General features: G+C 38.7%; 1 protein-coding gene across 1 annotated transcript; it reads left to right on the forward strand.

Annotated features, from left to right (window-relative positions):
- The first annotated feature begins 17383 nt into the window (after positions 1 to 17383).
- LOC140793731 (calcium-binding protein PBP1-like) lies at positions 17384 to 17707 on the forward strand. The gene has a single exon (XM_073145407.1). The coding sequence runs from the start codon at positions 17384 to 17386 to the stop codon at positions 17705 to 17707; it is 324 nt and encodes a 107-aa protein (XP_073001508.1).
- Positions 17708 to 19452: the final 1745 nt, after the last annotated feature.

Genomic DNA, 19452 nt, shown 5'->3' on the forward strand with positions numbered 1-19452 from the left:
AGAGATGTATATGGAAAAGGCTCAAGGATTTGGCTACAATATATATTAAATGGGCGAAAACCCTAGACTCGATAGGGTGGCGCAGATTTATCGTGTCTAGCTAAGTCTTGAGCTAATTCGAACCCTTCGGGGTGGAGTTAGAGGATGCAATTTGGTGTGGAACTGAGTGTGCCTAAGATTGAAATTTGCTAGGGATTGGATTGAGTTTGGACTGCGTAAAGGGGTTAAACACGTGAAAGCCCTAGACTAGAGTAATTGGGGTGCAACATGGCTGGATTGGCCGACTAGGGTTTTGGGTTTTCCACTTATCTATGAGGGTGTACCAATGGTTAGGATGACTGACTTGAAATGGAGGTAACCCTAGCTAGGGTTTATAGCTGGTTTCTACAAAGTAGGAGGGCGGCTAGGGTTTGGATAAGGTTAATTAATCGGCTAGGACTAGGATCGCTAGGTACTTCCTATGGTTAGGAGATGGTGTGGTGGCTTGGGGGCTACGGACGGCTTTGGCCATGGCATGGCTGAGGCATGGGGAGTTGAGGTGGATACTAGGAGATGGTGGTGTTGGTGTTGTATTGAGGTCAAGGTGTTATGGTCGCTTTTGCTGAAGATGAGTTTCTATCCTATTTAATAATCTGGACAGAAATTAGCATAAAAATTGCCAAGGTAATGGGGATCAATTTAGCTATTGGATTGATCTAATATTTGGATATGCTATGCCTCTACTATTTAGAAATCTAACACAACTCGAATCACGACGATCCGATGAGTAGATCACAATTTATATATAAAATAGTGACAAAAGGTCAGGAGATAGTGGGATGGACGCGGAATATGTGGTTAGGGCTATGGAAGATGATTATGGTTTGGTGGATGGATTAGTGCTTGTAACAAGATGAGAGGGGAGAAGGGAGCTTCTAGGTATGGCTGTTTGCTAGAGAGAGGAGGGAGAAGTGACGAAGGATTAACCTCAGTCGTAGACGAGAACTTGGGTTGGATACCAAGGAGGAGGGAGAAGATGGCTCAAGCCTAAATAGAAACTAATTCTAATGATCAATAATCAATAGAGGCTGCTTCTCCACATATATAGAGGCTAGTCAAACATCCAAAAACCTTAAACAAATCCTATTACAACTCAACTTAACCTTAAACAAGTCCTATCACAACTCAATTTTCCCATCATGCGTTCGAATGTACTCTGATTGCGTTGAAATGGCCAAAATGCATTCTCTATATGTGCAAATGCAAGATTAGGTATTCGAACGACCTCGTTCGAAGGCAATCCATTTGCGTTTGAATGCACTTGCTAAAAACTATTTATTTTCCTAAAACCTATATATAAATTGATACAAATTGAAGTAGTTTCACTATGCACCTAAACCAAGAATTGCAACAATCCGCCACGCTTCTCTCACCTTGTCCTCAAAGTGCAAAGTGAGAAAAATGATCTATCATGTCATTCTACATCTCCCATGTTGCCTCATTGGTGATCCGTCCAAGCCACTCCACTAGAACCTCCTTCTTCACGATCTAGTGGTAAACCTTCAACTCCTCCTCAGTCTCTCCATCAATTAATATTACCATACCGATCGGCTATGCACAACGATGTCTCGGGGTGAACTTCTCATTGCACCTGAATCACAACCCCTTAGCCCTTTGCTCCTCTACCTAAGCAAGTGTTAAAGGGTGGCCGCTGTCCAGCTGCATGCATGTAATTCGAGCCCTCAAGTGCATGGTGTTTGTCTTCCATACGCAAGGTGTCCTTCACCACTTGCCCCAAGTTTAGTAGATGCAAGGCACAAATATTAGCTTGAATTTCTTCCCTCAATCGAGCAATAAAGGTGGTTTGAGTTGTCGGTCAATCCAAGGTGGTACGCAACAACTAGACGCTAGTTTGAATTCTTCTTGGTAAGCCCTCACCGTTGTCTTCTGTACCATCTTCATCAACAAAGCATCAAAATTCTCGTACCCTGACGATCCAACCCATTTGTAGAGCAAAAGGTAAAACTCTTCCCAAGTTACTATTCCTCTATGCATCGTCGTTGAGCGATACCATTGTAATGCCGCGTCCTCCAAATGAAAAGATGCAAGGAGCACCTTTTGATCTTCTTCGGTGCCATGGAAGTCAAAAACTTGCTCGACGTGGTAAAGCCAATCCAGCGGGTCACCTCATTTGAATTTGGAAATTTCAACTACATCGTTCACCCATGAATACCCATATCATGGTTTGGATTGAAGAGAGCTCCTGCCCTAATTGGGGGGAGGATGCTCTTCAGGCCATGCCATCTCTCTGTGGCATCGTCTTGCTGCAGCCATGATCTTATCTTCTTCCTCTTCCCTCTCAATCCAAGGATCATCATCTTCTTCATTAACAAACTATGCTCACCGGCGTAGCTCAACTTTCCTCAATTTCGGTGTGCTTTCCTTCCATGGTCCTTGGTCAACCGATGAAACCATCATAAGGGTTTCGGGGGTGGAAGACTTGGGTACTTCTAATTCTCAATTTGACTCTTCTCATATCGCTCGTAATAACCTAGCGTATTATTGCATCATCGTTTGACTCAAGGTTCCGATAGTTTGGGCAAGGATGATGGAGAAGCTTTGTCCCAATGCTTCAATGGACCTTAATAGCATCTCCATGTTTGAATCTATGAAGGGGATATAGTAGGCAGCGTTGCGTGTGCTTGGTCCTCTTGCCTTTGGGTGCCCGTGTGTGCAAGTGTAGAGTTCCTCTCTTCCGCGAGCATGGATGTCTCCCCTTCTCTTCTTCGAACCGCCATAGATCTAGTGGTTGGCATCACTGCAGATGCATGCCAAGGAAAGCTGGCTCTGGTACCAACTTGTTACGATCGCTTTTGCTGAAGATGACCTTTTATCTGATTTGATAATCCGAATAAAAATTAGTATAGAAATTATGAAGGTAATTGGGATCGATTTAGCCGTTGGATTGATCTAATATTTGGATATGTTGTTCCTCTGCCAATTAGAAATCCAACACGACTAGAAGGTCAGAAGATAGCGGGATGGACATGAAATATATGGTTAGGGTTATGGAAGATGACTATGGTATGGTGGATGTATTAGTGCTTGTAACTAGATGAGGAAGAAGAAGGGAGCTTCCAAGTATGACTGGTTACTAGAGAGAGTAGGGAGAAGTGATGGAGGATTAAACTCAGCCGTAGATGAGAACTTGAGTTGGATACCAAGGGGAAGGAAAGAGGAGGGAGAACATGGCTCAAGTCTAGATAAAAACCAATTCTAATGATCGATAATCAATAGAAGCTGCTTCTCCATATATAAAGAGGCTAGAGAAATATTCAAAAACCCTAAACAAATCCTATTACAATTTAACTTAACCCTAAACAAGTCCTATCACAACTCAACTTTCTCGTCGTGCGTTTGAACACACCCCGATCACATTCGAACAGCTAAAACGCATTATCTGTATGTACGAATGCAAGATCAGGCATTCGAACATAGTCCATTTGCATTTGAACACACTTGTTAGAAACTATTTTATTTTCTTAAACCTAAATATAAATTGATACAAATTGAAATGGCAGAAAGGCGGAGATAGTGTTGTGAGCAAGCAATTAGGTGTTGTGGTGATGTGGCTTGGCCTGAGCAAGGGCATCATGACCAAGGTGGTGACAAATCGAGAAGGTGGTGATGATGAAGGAGGGAGGTCTAGTAAGGGGTTGTGGTGGCTTGACAAAGATGGAGATGGTGACAGCTTGCGGATGCAAAAGGTGGTTAGCGACGTCAACGGAAGAGATGAGAGATATATTGGTTAGAGGTGATGAAACTAGATTGACTTGACTAGCCGTATTAGCTAGGACTCAACTAAAGCAAACCATAACTGAATTTGGACTGAACCATATATAGACTCAAACTAATTAAATAAGCAAATGATTGAACCAAATATAAATAAAAGGACTCAGCTCAGACTTGACTCCCTCTACACAACCGACTCAGTCAGCATGCTGGCTTGGGCTAACTCGGGCTCGAATTCAAATTAAGCACCGATCATAACACATTATTACACAACTTTCCTAACCCAAGAGGAGGTGGGTGAACCGAGTTTACAACTAAATACGAAGATAAAAATCAAGTACACACAAATAGCAATGATAATAAAAAATTCAAAGCTTTATGCAAATTAAGAGAATGCAAATAAATTGCTTTACGCTTATGTGCACGATTATTATGAAAACTTAAATGAGATAAGCAAAGAAAAGAAAGTGGGAATGCGTCACCAAGATTTGTCACGAACCAACCAAGAGGGCAAACCCAATTGTAACCGTGTTCGGCACATAGAGGTGGTTAGGGGCATTTACATTATTTTTGTCCTCGCTAGTTATATATTTATTCTTGAAATTGCTTCTTAGATGCTTTTGCTTATTTGTATCAGTCATTGCTTATGTGGACAAAAGCTGCTTATGCGGATTTGTCAAACTCGACCCTATTCGATCCAGCTAATCAAGTTAGGTTCATAATTAATGGTTTATTAAAGTTGTAATCAGTTATGCTTAGAGCCTAATCTTTGATAGATGTATTAGGACTGGTTTGAATTGTTTGGGCCTAAGCCGAAGTTGGCTAAGTCGACCAAGTCGAGTCAAGTTAGGTAGCCACACAACATGTTCTGGTGTGCACCTAATAGTAATTGGTTTGGATTCAGGTTAAATCGGTATGACCTACGCTAGCCAGCTAGGTCGATCTAGTCAATTAGGGAGCCACTATATAAATGGTGGTAAGCCACTAAGAATCATTATTGAATGAATTGGAATTTTGACTAGACCCTCTCTCCTTTGCTCTCTCCCTCTTGTGCAACCTCCCTTTCTATCACTAAGCTTCAACCTCAAATGTGGATGCCGCCATTGCTGCACTTCGCTTATGATCGACCACTCCCTCTCATCCCTAAGAGTCAGTCCACTTCTCCTCCCTCGTCTAGCTTTATGCTTTATCCCAGGTACCACGTCATCTTCCACCTTACATAACCCTAACCCTAGCCACAACTCCATTTTTCACCTTCCACGGCCATCTTGCCACTTCTTACTTATGGTCAGTTTATCCATCGTAACCCTCCATCTACTCATCTGATTGATGGTGTACTAGTTGCGTTGGATCCCTAGCTTCTAGAGGGACAACCGATCAGAATCGCAAGCCTTTTGGATGGCTAGATTGTTCGACATTGATCTCCAAAATTCTATGTGTAGATCTACTAAATAGTTCCATAGTACGACAAATAAGAGAAATGTTGAACATAATAGTTGTGCAATGTTGACTAAGTAAGAAAGTTGCTAACAGCACATAAAATGCACTTGGAATGCATAGCAAGTGCAATTAGAGAATTTTCATATACATTATGATACAAACTGGGAGCTTGGGGTTCATTGGAATAGACTAGGTCTAGACCAACCCACAAAGAGTCCTCGCTCAGGTCTAAAATCCTGCGCAGGGCTCACGCAGCTAGGGGCATGTCTCTTCCTGTAGGTGGTGAATTTATGAGCCATGAGAAATTAAGAGAGTAGGGAACAATAACCCTAGGAAGGTTTTAGATGAGTCGTAGCTGAAGAGTATAAGGTTTAATGGCTTAGACACGAAGAAGACCTAGCTCGAATTTGGCTGGCCAGTTGGACTAGACTAGGTTTCACCAGTTAGGGCTTTTGGGTCTCTCGTGTCCTTTTACTTCATATTTGGCTAGAATATTAAGGGATATATATGGAGAAGCCTCAAGGATTTCGCTAGAATATAGATTAAATGGGTGGAAACCCTAGACTTATAGGCTAGTGAGGATTTGTCGTGTTCGGCTAAGGCTTTGGGCTAGTTCGGGCCCTTAGGGTTGGAGATGCAATTTGGTGTGGAACTGGGTGGGCCTTAGATGGAAATGAGCTAGGGTATGGATTGAGTTTGGACTGTGTAAATGGGCTAAACATGTTAAAGATCTAGACTAGACTAATTGGGGTGCAAGCAGGCTGGATTGGCCCGACTAGGGCTTGGGGTTTGCCCAATATTGGAGAACCGAGGCAGTTTGCTGCGGGACCGTGGATGCATTCGAGTGCTCGAAAATGATGGATTGTGGCAGAAATTGTTAGAGCACTTCCACCAAACTCCAGAGGCTGGTCATAAGGGTGTCTTGAGGACGTATAGGAGGATATCTCAGAGTTGCATTGGCTAGGATTGAGATGAGATGTGAGGAGTTTTCTCCATGCCTGCGAAGTCTATCAAAGGGCTCAAGCAACTACATTGAAGCCGGCCGGATTACTTCAGCCTTTACCTATACCAGACTATGTTTGTGAAGACATTTCTATGAATTTCATAAAGGGTCTTCCGCTAGTATATGGTTATTCCGTTATCTTTGTGGTTGTTGACAGATTGAGCAAGTATGTGCACTTTTTGGCATTATCACATCCATTTTTAGTCAAGTTAGTGGCTAAAACTTTTGTGGGAGATGTTGCTCGGTTACATGGCATGCCATGCATGATTGTCTCGAATCGTGATCGTGTATTTATGAGCGACTTTTGGACAGAGTTTTTCAGATTACAGGGGACTCAATTGAACTTCAGTTCGGCCTACCATCCACAAATGGACAGCCAAACCGAGATGGTCAATCGAGGCATTGAGCAATACTTGAGGTGCTTTGTTGGAGAAATGCCGAGATGATGGTTAGAGTTCTTACCATGAGCGGAGTGGTCTTATAACACTGTCTACTATAGCAGCATTGGCATGACTCCATTCGAGGTGGTGTATGGGCGCATGGCTCTGACATTATGCGCTTATGATCCAATGGCATCTATAGATCGGACGGAGGTGGACTTAGCTTTGATTGATAGAGACACCACATTGAGGAGGTTGCATGCCCATCATAAACTTGCTCAAAACCGCATGAAGCAAGTTTATAATCGCAGCCATAGGGAGCAGGAGTTCGACATCGACAGTTGGGTGTTTGTGAGAGTGCAACTGTATCGACAGGTGACCTTGTGTCCGATGCGAAACCAGAAGTTAGCACATCACTACTTCAGTCCGTTTCGGGCTAATACACTTTGTTAGGGTCTTTTTTTATTGCATTAGTTATTTATTTTTTTAAAATAAATTTTCTGTATGTCGTGTTCGAACGAATGGGGTCGCGTTCGAACAGCTTTGCGAACACCTGTATCAGGTTCGCAAAAATAGAGAACGTGAAACGCGCGTTCGAATGCCTACATCACGTTCGCATCGACAGAGAACGTCTTTTGTGTGTTCGAATGCGATCGGCGGGAATCTTCTAGAATTAGGGTTGATAATTATTATTTTGGCTTGTTGACTAGCCTCTATAAATGTGTGGATAGCAGCCAAAATTATTATGCTATTGGACTATTATTTTTTTGCCTCCTATCTTCTCTCTATTCTCTCTACCCTAATCTCCCTCCTCCCTCTTCACCAACCTACCACCTCTATCGTTGGCAAGATCTTTCCAAACTTCTAATCTCCCTCGTCTATCATGCCCTCCCCCTTCCTTGGGATCTCAACCACTTCTTCCCCTTTGTCTTTATCCATTAAACAACATCACCCATCCACCTTCATCTCCATTATCATCCATAACCCTAACATCCTCTCCACCTATCACCACCACCATCATCCATAATATATCGTGCTTTCATACTAGTTGCAGTTCGAATCTGCGAATGGCATACATACAAAAATCATAAATTAGAGAGTTACAGATTGATTTCGTGATTTGCTAACTACAGGAGAATATTTGGTGAATATTTTACCTCGGTTGCGTAGACTACTTCCTAGAATAAATTTAGATCTTGAAGGAATCATTTCGTAGGCTATCATTGGTATCAGAGCCTATCTTTTGGTACTGTAGACCTATCACATGAACATCCCCCTGAATCTCCTCCCGTAGCCTTGAAATAAATGTACTCATCAATATCGGTTCGGGCCAAGGTGGTTCGAGCCTAACTCTTTCAAATTCTTCTTGGTACTCCAACATGGTTGTCCTCTAAACTATCTTACTTAATGTGGCAGCAAAATCTTCATACATCATTGTCCCAAATCTGTGTGTAATCCTCTTACAAAAGTCTGCCCAACTAGTAAATCCTCCACCTTGAATGGCCAATCGATACCAATGCAATGCCATTCTTTAGAGGTGAAAGTTTGTCATCGGTGATTCTCCCCCGGATCACCACCTTGAAACTTTGAAAAGTCCAAGCGTGTGATTCTCCCACACATAGCATTGTCAGGATCATAAGAGATCCTTGATTTAAGTCTGAACCACTATGCTTGTTGCTCTCTTTCTCTGAATCCTCGAACACGCCTATCACCATCTCCGAAGGGATTAACATCATCATCTAAGTGCCAATCTCCTTCGTCAACGAAGTGCATCGGTGTCGTGCACCTCTCAAGTTCTACCACCGTCGGCCTCAGGTTGTGTATCGAAGATGGGGGATGATGTGTTGGAATAGGTAAAAGAGGCTCATTGACATTAACATGTCGTACCTAGACCTATGGGGCATCAGTTCAGTGTGGTTCCACCGCTGGTCCTTCTTGAGGCACCAATCTTTGTCGAAGAGATGACAAAGCTGATCACTTCATGACATATTCCTTCAAGACATTATGATTATTTTGTATTGCGTCCACCCGATGCAGCAATGTTTGGAACATGCCCCTTAGTTCATCTACTTGGCCCATGTTCACACCCATGGATGTTGGTTGACTCTGTCCTACCGTGGCCAGCTGGCCGGACCAAGGAAATCGGCCTCACAGTTATGGTTTTCGTGGGTTGAGTCTTCCCTTGTTGGTGTGCTCTCTATTGATCTCTTTGATGATGTCATCTTCCTTGTCTCCATCATTAATGGAGGTTTGAGGTTCGCCAGGCTCTGATACCAATGATAAGGTAAGGAACTTCTTCTTCACTATCTGGATTGATTATAGGAAGTAGTCTGTGCAACCGAGTGAAAATATCCACCAAATATTCTCCTATAGTCATAAAACTACAACACTAAGGGTGATCGATTCGTGACTTCCTGATCTATATTTTTGGTATTTATGCCCTTCACAGATTTAGACTACAACTGGGACGAAAATACGCTAGAGTAGGGGTGATGGTGGTGGTGACGGGTGGAGAGGATGATAGGCTTATGGATGAAACTAGAGATGAGGGTGGATTGTTGTAGTTTAAGAGATAAGGATGAAAGGGGAGAAGTGGCCGAGATCCCAAGGAGGAGGGAGGACTCGACAAACGAGGAAGATTAGAAGATAGATAAGACCATGCCAATGGTAGAGGTGGGTGGTTAGTGAAGAGGGAGGAGGGAGATTAGGATAGAGAGACTAGAGAGAGGATAGAGAAATATGGAAACTAATATTCATTTATCATAATGATTTTAGCTGCCATCCACACCTTTATAGAGGCTAGCCAACATGCCAAAATAATAATTATTAACCCTAATACTAGTGGACTCTCACCGACCGTGTTTGAATGGGGTCAACCGCGTTTAAATGCACAAAAGACGTTCTCTGTGGATGCGAACTGATGCAGGCGTTCACACGCGGGCATTCGAACGCGCCCGACTGCGTTCGAATGCATATTTCACATTCTCTATTTTTGCGAACTGATGTAGGCGTTCGCAAAGGCATTCGAACGCGCCGTGCCCCCTTCCGCGTTCGAATGCAGCCTACAGAAAGTTTATTTTTTTGAAAATAAACAACTAATACAATAAGAAAAGACTCTAGCAAAGTGTATCATAATAATTAGTGCTAACAAATTTAAGTCAATGTCATCTTTTCAAACATGGTCTCTTATAAATAATGCCTATTGTTAATACGCTTAGCTTTAAAATATTGAATAGGATTTTTAGTTAAATTGATTGCACTTATATTATCACACTTAATTAGAATATGAGAAAAATGAAATTTGAAATCTTCTAATTGTTGTTTCATCAATAAAATTTGAGCACGACAACAACCGGCCACAACATATATCCAACTTTGGCCGAAAACAAAGTATCAAACTTTATTTTTATCTAAACCAAGATATAGAAAATGTTTACGAACCGACAAAACTTGCATCAGAAAAACAAATAAGATGAAAAATAAACATTCTTAGGGTACCATAATCCTAATTTTTGAGTGCACAATAAATATTGAAAAATGCATTTAATAGCTAGTATATGAGATTCTTTTGGTCATGATTAAATCTAGCACACATACAAACACTAAACAAGATATCCAACATACTAGTCATTAAGTATAGTAAAGAGTCAATCATACTTTGATACTTCTTTTCATCTATCGACTTATAATTTTTATCTTTGTCTATCTTCGTTGATGGACTCGTTGGAGTGCAAATTGCTCTTGCATTTTTTTATCCCAAACCTTTTAAGTAAATCAGTTGGATATTTTGATTGGTTAATGAAAATGATATCCTTTAATTGCTTGATTTGAAGTGTAAAAAAATAATTTATCTTTCCATCATGCTAATCGCAAATTCACCCGGCATATACTTCTATAAACCTAGATGAAGTAAGAAAGCAAAAACTTCTATATTTTTCTATCCTGATTTTCTAACATATTTGTTAGAAAAAGAATTTCAAGAATTATAAGGAAGAAATATCTACTCCTAAAGCTCATTTATGGAAAGAAGCTATTGGCAGTGAAGCTGAATCCATTTTGAAAAAATCATACGTGGGAATTGGTGGATCTACCACCAAGGTGTAAACATTTAGGTTACAAATAGATCTTCAAAAAGAAGATGAAATAGATAGTTCAATTGACAAATACAAGACAAGATTTGTAGTCAAAGGGTATAGAAACAGAGGAAATACATTACTTTGATATATATTCACTATCCAATTAATAATTGCTCTTACAATATTACATAATCTAAAAATACATCAAATGGATATAAAAACAATATTTTTTAGTAGAGAATTAAATAATATATATATGGGACAATCCGAAGGATATGTGGCTCCAAGACACGAGGGAAAGGTGTGCAAACTAGTTAATCTCCTTATGGGGACAAGCACCTAAATAATGACACGAAAAATTTTACCAAGTTATGGTGTCAAATAGTTTTTGCATTAATGAATATGATAAGTGTGTTTATCTGAAAGACACTTTAGATGATTATATCATTGTATTTCTTTATGTGAATGATATATTAATAACTGACAGCAATATTAATATTATTAAAGCTACCAAGAATATGCTCTTCAACAAAAAAGATGTGAGAGTTGCAGATGTGATACTTGGTGTAAAGATCACTGAGACAACTAAAGGATATGTTATATCTCAATCACATTATATTGAGAAATTACTCAATAAATTTGATAAAGATACTAACAATCTAGCCAAAACACTTATAGAGGTGAATTTTCATCGCACAAAAATATTCTAGGATAATATGCAGTTTGATGTATGTCATGAATTGCACTGGCTCGAATATTCCATACTATATATAAAAAAATCTTTTAAACAAACATGTAGAGCCAGATATATTATGGAATATGATTCATAGCATTAGATAAGACTGGAGAAGAAGTCGAGTGGCTTCAAAATTTCTTAGAAAATATTCCTACATGGTCGAAACCTGTGTTAGCAATTTGCATACATTACAATAGCCAATCGACTATAGGAAGGGCATATGTTCAAGTATATAATGGCATGTCATGACATATACGTCGTAGACATAATATCGTACAACAATTAATCTCAAATGGTATACTATTCATTGATTATTAAATCTAATGATAATATCACAGATCCGTTAACAAAGGGTTTAACAAGAGATCAAGTATATTGATTATTGAGGGGAATAGGTTTAAAGCCTATCACCTAGAGTAACAACACAACGACAACCTAACCTAGTTGACTGGAGAAAAGAACAATTGAGTTGTGGGGGCGTTCTATGAAATCACTAAAGAATTATTTCTTGTTTCTTTTCCTATGATGACATAGTGATAAACCTATACTATATGTTAAGATAAATAATATTTTTAATAAGAGGTCACCTATGTAAGTGTGAACTGGGCCGCTTCTATAAGATGACTGTGTTCAATCTTTAGAGCACTCAAAGAAATATCAAGTGCGTCAAGGGTCGAAATAGACATAATATATAGAACCAACTATGTTGAAAAGAAGCCGTGTGAGTATTATTGTCTTGGTTTATACAAAGCTGAATAATTTAAGATATCATGTTCACTGGTTAGTGAATAAATCTAAAAATACTTCACTAGAAAAGGTTCAAAACCAAAAGCTACATATCTTAATGAGTAACTTTTCATTGTATTCTTAATCAAGTCTACATTTCATATGCATTTATAGCCAATTTATTCATATAGGAGGATTATTAGAAATATTATGTATTTGACATAAATACTTTATTAACTTTGAGCTCAGATTTAGGTGAGGTTTACACATTATTAATAATGGGTTAATGAAAGAATTAAAAGAGCTCAAAGAGTACTTTAATGTCATATATTTCATTTATTCAAATTCATGAAGAGAAGTAAATAAAAAATAGTTTTAAAGTGAGTATCCTTGTAATGAAAAATAAAAATAAGTGAGTTTAATGTCATTTTGAATATTTTGAAAAATGTTAGTATGGTTGTAACAACCCAACCTTAAAAAAAATTATTAATTAATTTTGGGCGCGACGTGGCCAGCCACACTATGGCCGGCCTCGTGCCCATGCAAGCTGCTCATGCAGCTTGCGTGGTGCGACGCCACACGCCCACTGCTGCTGCCACAGCCAACCGGCTGCGGCCAACTCGCCGGGACGGGCCTCAGCACCGCCGCTACCCCTCCTCCACCGCCTTCCCTATCTCTCTTTAAATCTCTCTCTCTATCTCTCCCTCTGTCACTCTCTCACTCTACTCTCTCTCTACTCTCTCTCACACTCCTTCCTCTCCTCGTTGATGATGTCGGCTCGCCGCCACCTCCCCGAAGCCGCCTTCGCCGATGAGATCCCCCATTTCCCCTCTCTTTCTTTTTCTTCCTCTCTCTCTCTCTCTTTCTTGCCTGAGCTCAGGCTCGTTGGAGTCGAGCCGTCAGTGAGAGGCCGGCCCCTGGCTGGCCAGCAGCGGCCGGTACCCTCCCCGCTAGCCCGGGTCCGCAACCCCCTCCCTCACCTTCTCTATTTCTTCTCTTCCTCTTCTTCTCCTCCTCCTCTTCTTCTTCTTCTTCTTCTTCTTCTTCTTTCTTTCTTTCTTTCTTTCTTTCTTTTTCTCCTTCTTCCTCGGCTTCTTCTCCTTCTTTCTGCATAGTGTTGGGATGAGCCCAGCACTGACGGCAGAATTAATTAATTAATTAATTATTTTATTTATGTTATTTATTTAGGTATTTTTCTTCTTAATTAATGCAAATAGATTATTTAGACATTAACTATTTAATAATATTATATATTCTTCAATATAATTTTATTATTGATAATTTTTATAATTACTGATTAATTAGGTATAAATATAAGTAATACTTATATTTATTTATTTATTTATTTATTTATTTATATGTCTATTAGATTAATAGATAGATTTGTAAATTATAATTATTAGATTTAAATTCTAATGCCCTCATCATATATATTTTAAGTATTTCTATTAATTTTTTTATATATGATTATTCTGCAATAAATAAAATACTAAGCTTATTTAGTTATTTATTTATTATTTTATCGAGTAAAGATTGCATTGTCCCTAATTAATCAAGATAGTGTATGAATTATAAAATTAATTATAATTAGACCTTGTCTATACTTATAGTTATTTAGCCTTTTATTTTATTTTATTTTATTTTATTTTATAATTATATATTTAGAAATACTCTCATATAATTAGAAACATACCTCTTCTTCTTACGTTATAACTAACATTTTATACTAACATTTTATGATAATAATATAATTATATTATTTAAATCGTATCTATAATATAGACCTAGTTATGTAATCAAAAATAAAGAGAAGTGATTCTAAACCTAATAAACTTTTATATTTTAATTGAATTAATTCTAATTAGATAAACGGCTAACATCATATTATTTAAATATTTTCAGATCCCGAACCCCCTTATGTGAGACTCTGTGGACCCTAACGATGAGTTGATGTTTTACTGATAGATGTGAGAGATACATGGTTTGTGTCTTCTGATCAGACTGTGAGTAATCTTATCCCCTAGACGCCTTTCTCAAATTAGAATATATTATATATTATGTATATGCATATTTTGGCTGCCAGCATGATTATATGACTTTATATAGAGATGATTTCAGTCAAGTATATTTTATCATGCATTTTGATTAGGCTGATTTGGGATTTGAGTACATTGGTGATATATAGAGATAATTAGAGATAATTATACTATTATGATTTTATGTCGGGATGATCTCTATCATGAGTGTGCATGTGATGGACTAGCAGGAGTATGCATGTGTTAGATACATGGTTGTTGTAGTACTGGATATATGCATATGATCTATCATGTATAGGAATCATAAAAGTACATGTGTATGTGATGTGATGTGATATGATGTGATGGCTAGAACGATATCTGATCCGGATTAGTACTGGACATACTCTTAGTATATGGCTGAGTATGGTGATGGCTGATGATTGTACTCTTAGCATATGATAGGGTACAACTATCATTGATATACCCTTAGCGTATGGCAGGGTATGATTACTTTCTTCTGAGATACCCTTAGCGTATGGTAGGATATGATTTATCTATAGAGATATCTTTAGCATATGACAGGATATGATTTATTTACAAAGATACTCTTACCGTATGATAGGGTATACTCTGAGCTTGTGACATGATGTGTATTGAGTTTGAGGTCGGGTACCATAGTCCAACATAGTGGATGATATTCAGAGCTGAGACATATGATTGTGATAGTGAGAGACATGTGGATTATATCTGGCTCTAACATATACGATTATCTAGTGGTTGGCATGCATCATGCATCATCATTGATGTGACTAGTATCATTGGATCATAATTATTATATATAATATGTTATTATATTCGGTGATGTTATATGGTAATATCATCATGTGATATATTTTTGGTTGAGGATATAATATACTCATTCATAAGAATTGATTTCATTCATATATATGTCATTGAGGATACATATATACATGCTCATATATGACATCATGCTATTTTCTAATTCATATTATCTAGTACATGATTTACTCTCTATTTAGCATCACTGATTCGGAGTAAGGTCTATTCACTGAGCCTTTTGCCCATGACTCTTTTTTTTTTTTTTCTAACTCCCTCAGACATATGGTACGTGATAGCGACTTGAGATATCTTGAGGAGATATTATAGAGCGAGGATGAGGTGAGCTATAGATGTGAGATAGTATAGAAGATAATTTAACAAGATATTGAATTGTACCATTATTTGATATTTGTACTTTATTGTATCAGACGATAATTTGTATAGTCCATGTCAGATTATAGTGCACTCGTGTAACAGTTGTTTAATTATATCTTGATAGTTTGTTGTGGCCTGTGTGGGTCATGTCAGATTAGGTAGTGGTCTAGTATATATCATTGTGGACTTAGATATTTATATTTTAACAGATTTGTTTGATTGATAATATGATATATTTGGTATTGATTATGTGAGCATGAATGTGTTAGCAGGTATTATTTGATGATGTCATGATTGTATGTGCACAGAAGTGTATCTGTGCGTGATGGGCCCCGTCTGTCCTGTCGCATGCACCGCGCATGCCGTGTGGGCACGTGGGCGTGCACGTGCCCTTGCTTGGCGGGGGCGTTACAATGGTATATAACTGTCAAGCTTCTCATGAGTTTTGGCCTCAAAAGGGATACTAATTTTATAGGTAAAAAATACTATGCATGGGTCAAGTCCAAAAGTGATTAATTGAACTCGAAGTGGTGCATTCCTTAGCATCTAAAGTAATAATCCGTTCAAATCCGAAGTAGCGCATCCCTCCACATCTAAAGTAGTTTAATTCATTAAAATTTGAAATCTTGTGTCCTTTCATAACCCGATCTAACCTTTGTATCATTTCGTCATGCCTACTTAATCTTATAAAATATGCTATTAGTCTGCATTATTTTTTCACGAAATTTTATTCATTATATTTATACGTTGAGTCTTCTATTTGCATTTGAGGAAGAGTATTGTACAGTTTTTGATTCGTCAAGGCATTCAGATAGCAGCTGTAAGTTTATTTAATTTTATTTCTTTTATTAAATTAAATTTATTGTGATTTTGCAGTCAGATTGTTAATCCACAAATCCACGTTTTCACATCATGTGTATGGACGATATTGGAAGAAAACCTTAATTAAAAAATTTCCATTGTTCGTTAAGACTGACATATCCAGAGGAGCTAGCTTTCGTTCGACCTTCACAGCTTAAACATTTAATTTCCTAGGCCCAATTTAAATAGTACACCATTTGTAAAGTACGAGCTAGTACATCAAGCTTGTTTCTTTGGCCAAGATCAAACATAAAATATAATACACTTCAAGCGTATACATAATTAATTGCGTACCATAAAGAAGGATTTATAGTACTCAATTACACATCAAGCTTTGTCTACGAAAGATTCCAAATGGCACGCTTCCAAAGTTTGAAATTAATCTAGTCCTTTCACACCTATGTCCTTTTTTAATTTACAAGATCAGATGACACATGAGCAAGATTAAACTTATTACATCTTACTATTTTCTCAACGCGTCATTACTTGGATACCTCTAGCTATAGATATAACTCAGTTCACATAGCATCAAGGAATTAAGACCATAAATTTATGAGAAGTTTGGTGGATTAAATTAATCAATGCGAATTTCTTGGTCCGTTTAGATTTCTTGACAAATAGCTTCTAGAAAATCAGGCTTTTAGAAAATGTTACCAACAATGTATATCAGTATACATTTTGAAGAGTTAGAAACAAAATCCACCTCCATTATTCAGATTCTCAGGCAAATAGGTTTCCAAAAGGGTGAATTTATTTTCACACTCATTGGTGGTATGCCAATACCCTCGTATAAATTGTGAATTGGTAGATTAGTCAAGAAATCACGTGCATTCATTCTGTTCTTTTCTTAACATCATCCAGGATTTTCCTTACTTTATAATTTCCAATGTGTACAAAAATGGACTTCCCCTATGAAAAGTTCTCATAAGGACACAAAACTAGAGTTGACCAAAGCCATAATTTAGGAGAAATGGAAATTCCCATGCAGCTTCGCAGATGCCTAAACTGACCGCCTTAATATTTCTGTACCTTGGTTGGCAACTTGTCATCAATGGAGACTCCTTCCGTCTTTCTCCTCTTCTACCCTCTATTAATTATTCCCTTGTCCCTATCTACATCCTTTAGCTTACACTTCCGATCAAAGACCGTCGTCGCGCATGGCGGAGGAATCGCTCAAGTTCGAGGACTTTCTACCTTCCATGGCCGACATCCTTAGCCCTGAAGGATTGATCGAGGAGTTATGCAAGGGTTTTCATCTCTTGATGGACTGGAGAAATGGCCTGATCACCCTCGAGAGTTTGGAAAGGAATGCTGCGATTCTTGGGCTCGAGGGGTTCCGAGAAGATGAGCTGACGGAAATGGTAAGGGAGGGGGACTTAGATGGTGATGGAGCTCTGGACCAAATGGAGTTCTGCATCCTTATGGTTAGGCTGAGCCCAGGATTGATGCACGAGTCCAAGAACATATTTGAAGAGGAGTAGCAAGGAGTAGTATATAGTGATATGCAAACTGCAATTAAGTTGTTTGCCTTCAATGCTTCTTAATTTTTATCTTTAAATTTGAGTAATTGATCACATGCTCTCTTAAATTTGTTAGCTGGTTTTTTGATAAATCTTATCGGAATTAAAGTAGTAAATAGAATAGGAATTTTTTCTTACAGCTAAAAGTTTAAGTAGAAGCACATTATTTGGATAGATCGAAATAACTGTTCTGGATCACAAATTTAGTCTACCACTAGTGTACTTGAAAGCATGCCTTGATCCACAACTTGTTATCAACTTTCGATCACCTCCTACCAACTCTCAATTATTTCTACCCTAGTGTCGGCCCTATCTCTCTCTTATGGTTCAACTGACACCTTCTTCCCTTGCGAGAGTGGTTTTCCCCGTTGTTTTCTCTCTCCTCCCCTCATCTAGTCAAGAGCTAGGGAGGGGAGGGGTTTTTCTACCCTAAGGGTTTTCCACCCCATTGGCTTTCCCTTCTCTCCCCCTCCTCACCGACCTTAGGGCTTGCCGAGCTCGTGTGCGGCTGGATGTGTGGGTGGTGGAGCCAATCCCGGCCACCTTCTTCTTCTCCAACTCCACCCTCCTTCTGTCTCCAATGCACTGAGAATCTCGCTCCCCCTCCTTAGCCCCTATCTCTGTTGAAACCTTGCTCAACCCCTCCTCCACCTCCTCCTCCTCCTCCTGGATCTCTCTCTTTCCTCTCAATGGTGCAGCCTCCAACTTAGTCACTACCTCTCCGATAAACATCTCTAGCTATGGCTTTGCCCTGTTCCACCTTTCCAGTTGCTACTCTCTTCGACCTCACTCTCCATCACTCCTTTGACCCCCCCTACCACGGCGACCACTGAACCATCTAGTGTGTTAGAGCTTCATGTAGCAACCTTAGTTTGCCTTGCTTTGTCGCTATTATTTTCTCCAGCTGCCCCGTCCCCTTGTCGAGTCTCTAATGCTACGATTACTAACCAATGGTGGATCCGCCATGCTTGTGGAAGGTTGGTTGTCCTGCCTGCCATCTAGCAAGGGTCCATCTACTACCTTGGCTAGCCATTGCTGAGTAGGCGGTGTTTTAGGGTTCCACATGGTGGCTTGCCCTAACTTGATTTAGTGACTTGTTTGCTTGGTATCGTTGGATTGGTCGGTATTTGTGCGTGTTAGGTTTAATTTGGATTGAAGAGCCATAGATAGCCGACCCATTAATGAGAAGCACTGTGAATCTAAGTCTCTTGCAACTATTATTCTTGTCTTCAAAGTGGCCTTTGAAGGCCAAGGTGAGGCTTATTTTAGGCCAGATGCCCTATCCCTTCTATTATTCTTATTTGCATGAGTACTTATATATTACAAACTAATACACTAGGTCCTTATATTAGTCAACCTATTTTTAGCAAAGAGTGGGGCTTGTTACACAATTTTATCCTATCTCTCATTCGTTTGTGTATCATGTTATAACTATTATTTGAGCTTAATGAAATATCTATCTATAAACTTTCATAAAAATAAAACATGCCTTGACTTTATCATTACAAGTTATAACCACGTCTTCTAATTAATGTCAATATATGTTACAATAAATTGATCTTAAGTCATTTATCAACTGTTCAAATTATAAACTTGAGGATATTTTTAACAATAAAATAATTGTGGAAATTTTCAAGATATTATCCGAACAAGAACTAAATTTATTCTTTCTAGGGCAAATTGTCATTAAAGAATGCTGAAGACTT

The sequence above is a fragment of the Typha latifolia genome, chromosome 8 (genome assembly GCF_019914945.1).
Source record: "Typha latifolia isolate L0001 chromosome 8, TyphaL0001v2, whole genome shotgun sequence".
Lineage (NCBI taxonomy): Eukaryota > Viridiplantae > Streptophyta > Magnoliopsida > Poales > Typhaceae > Typha > Typha latifolia.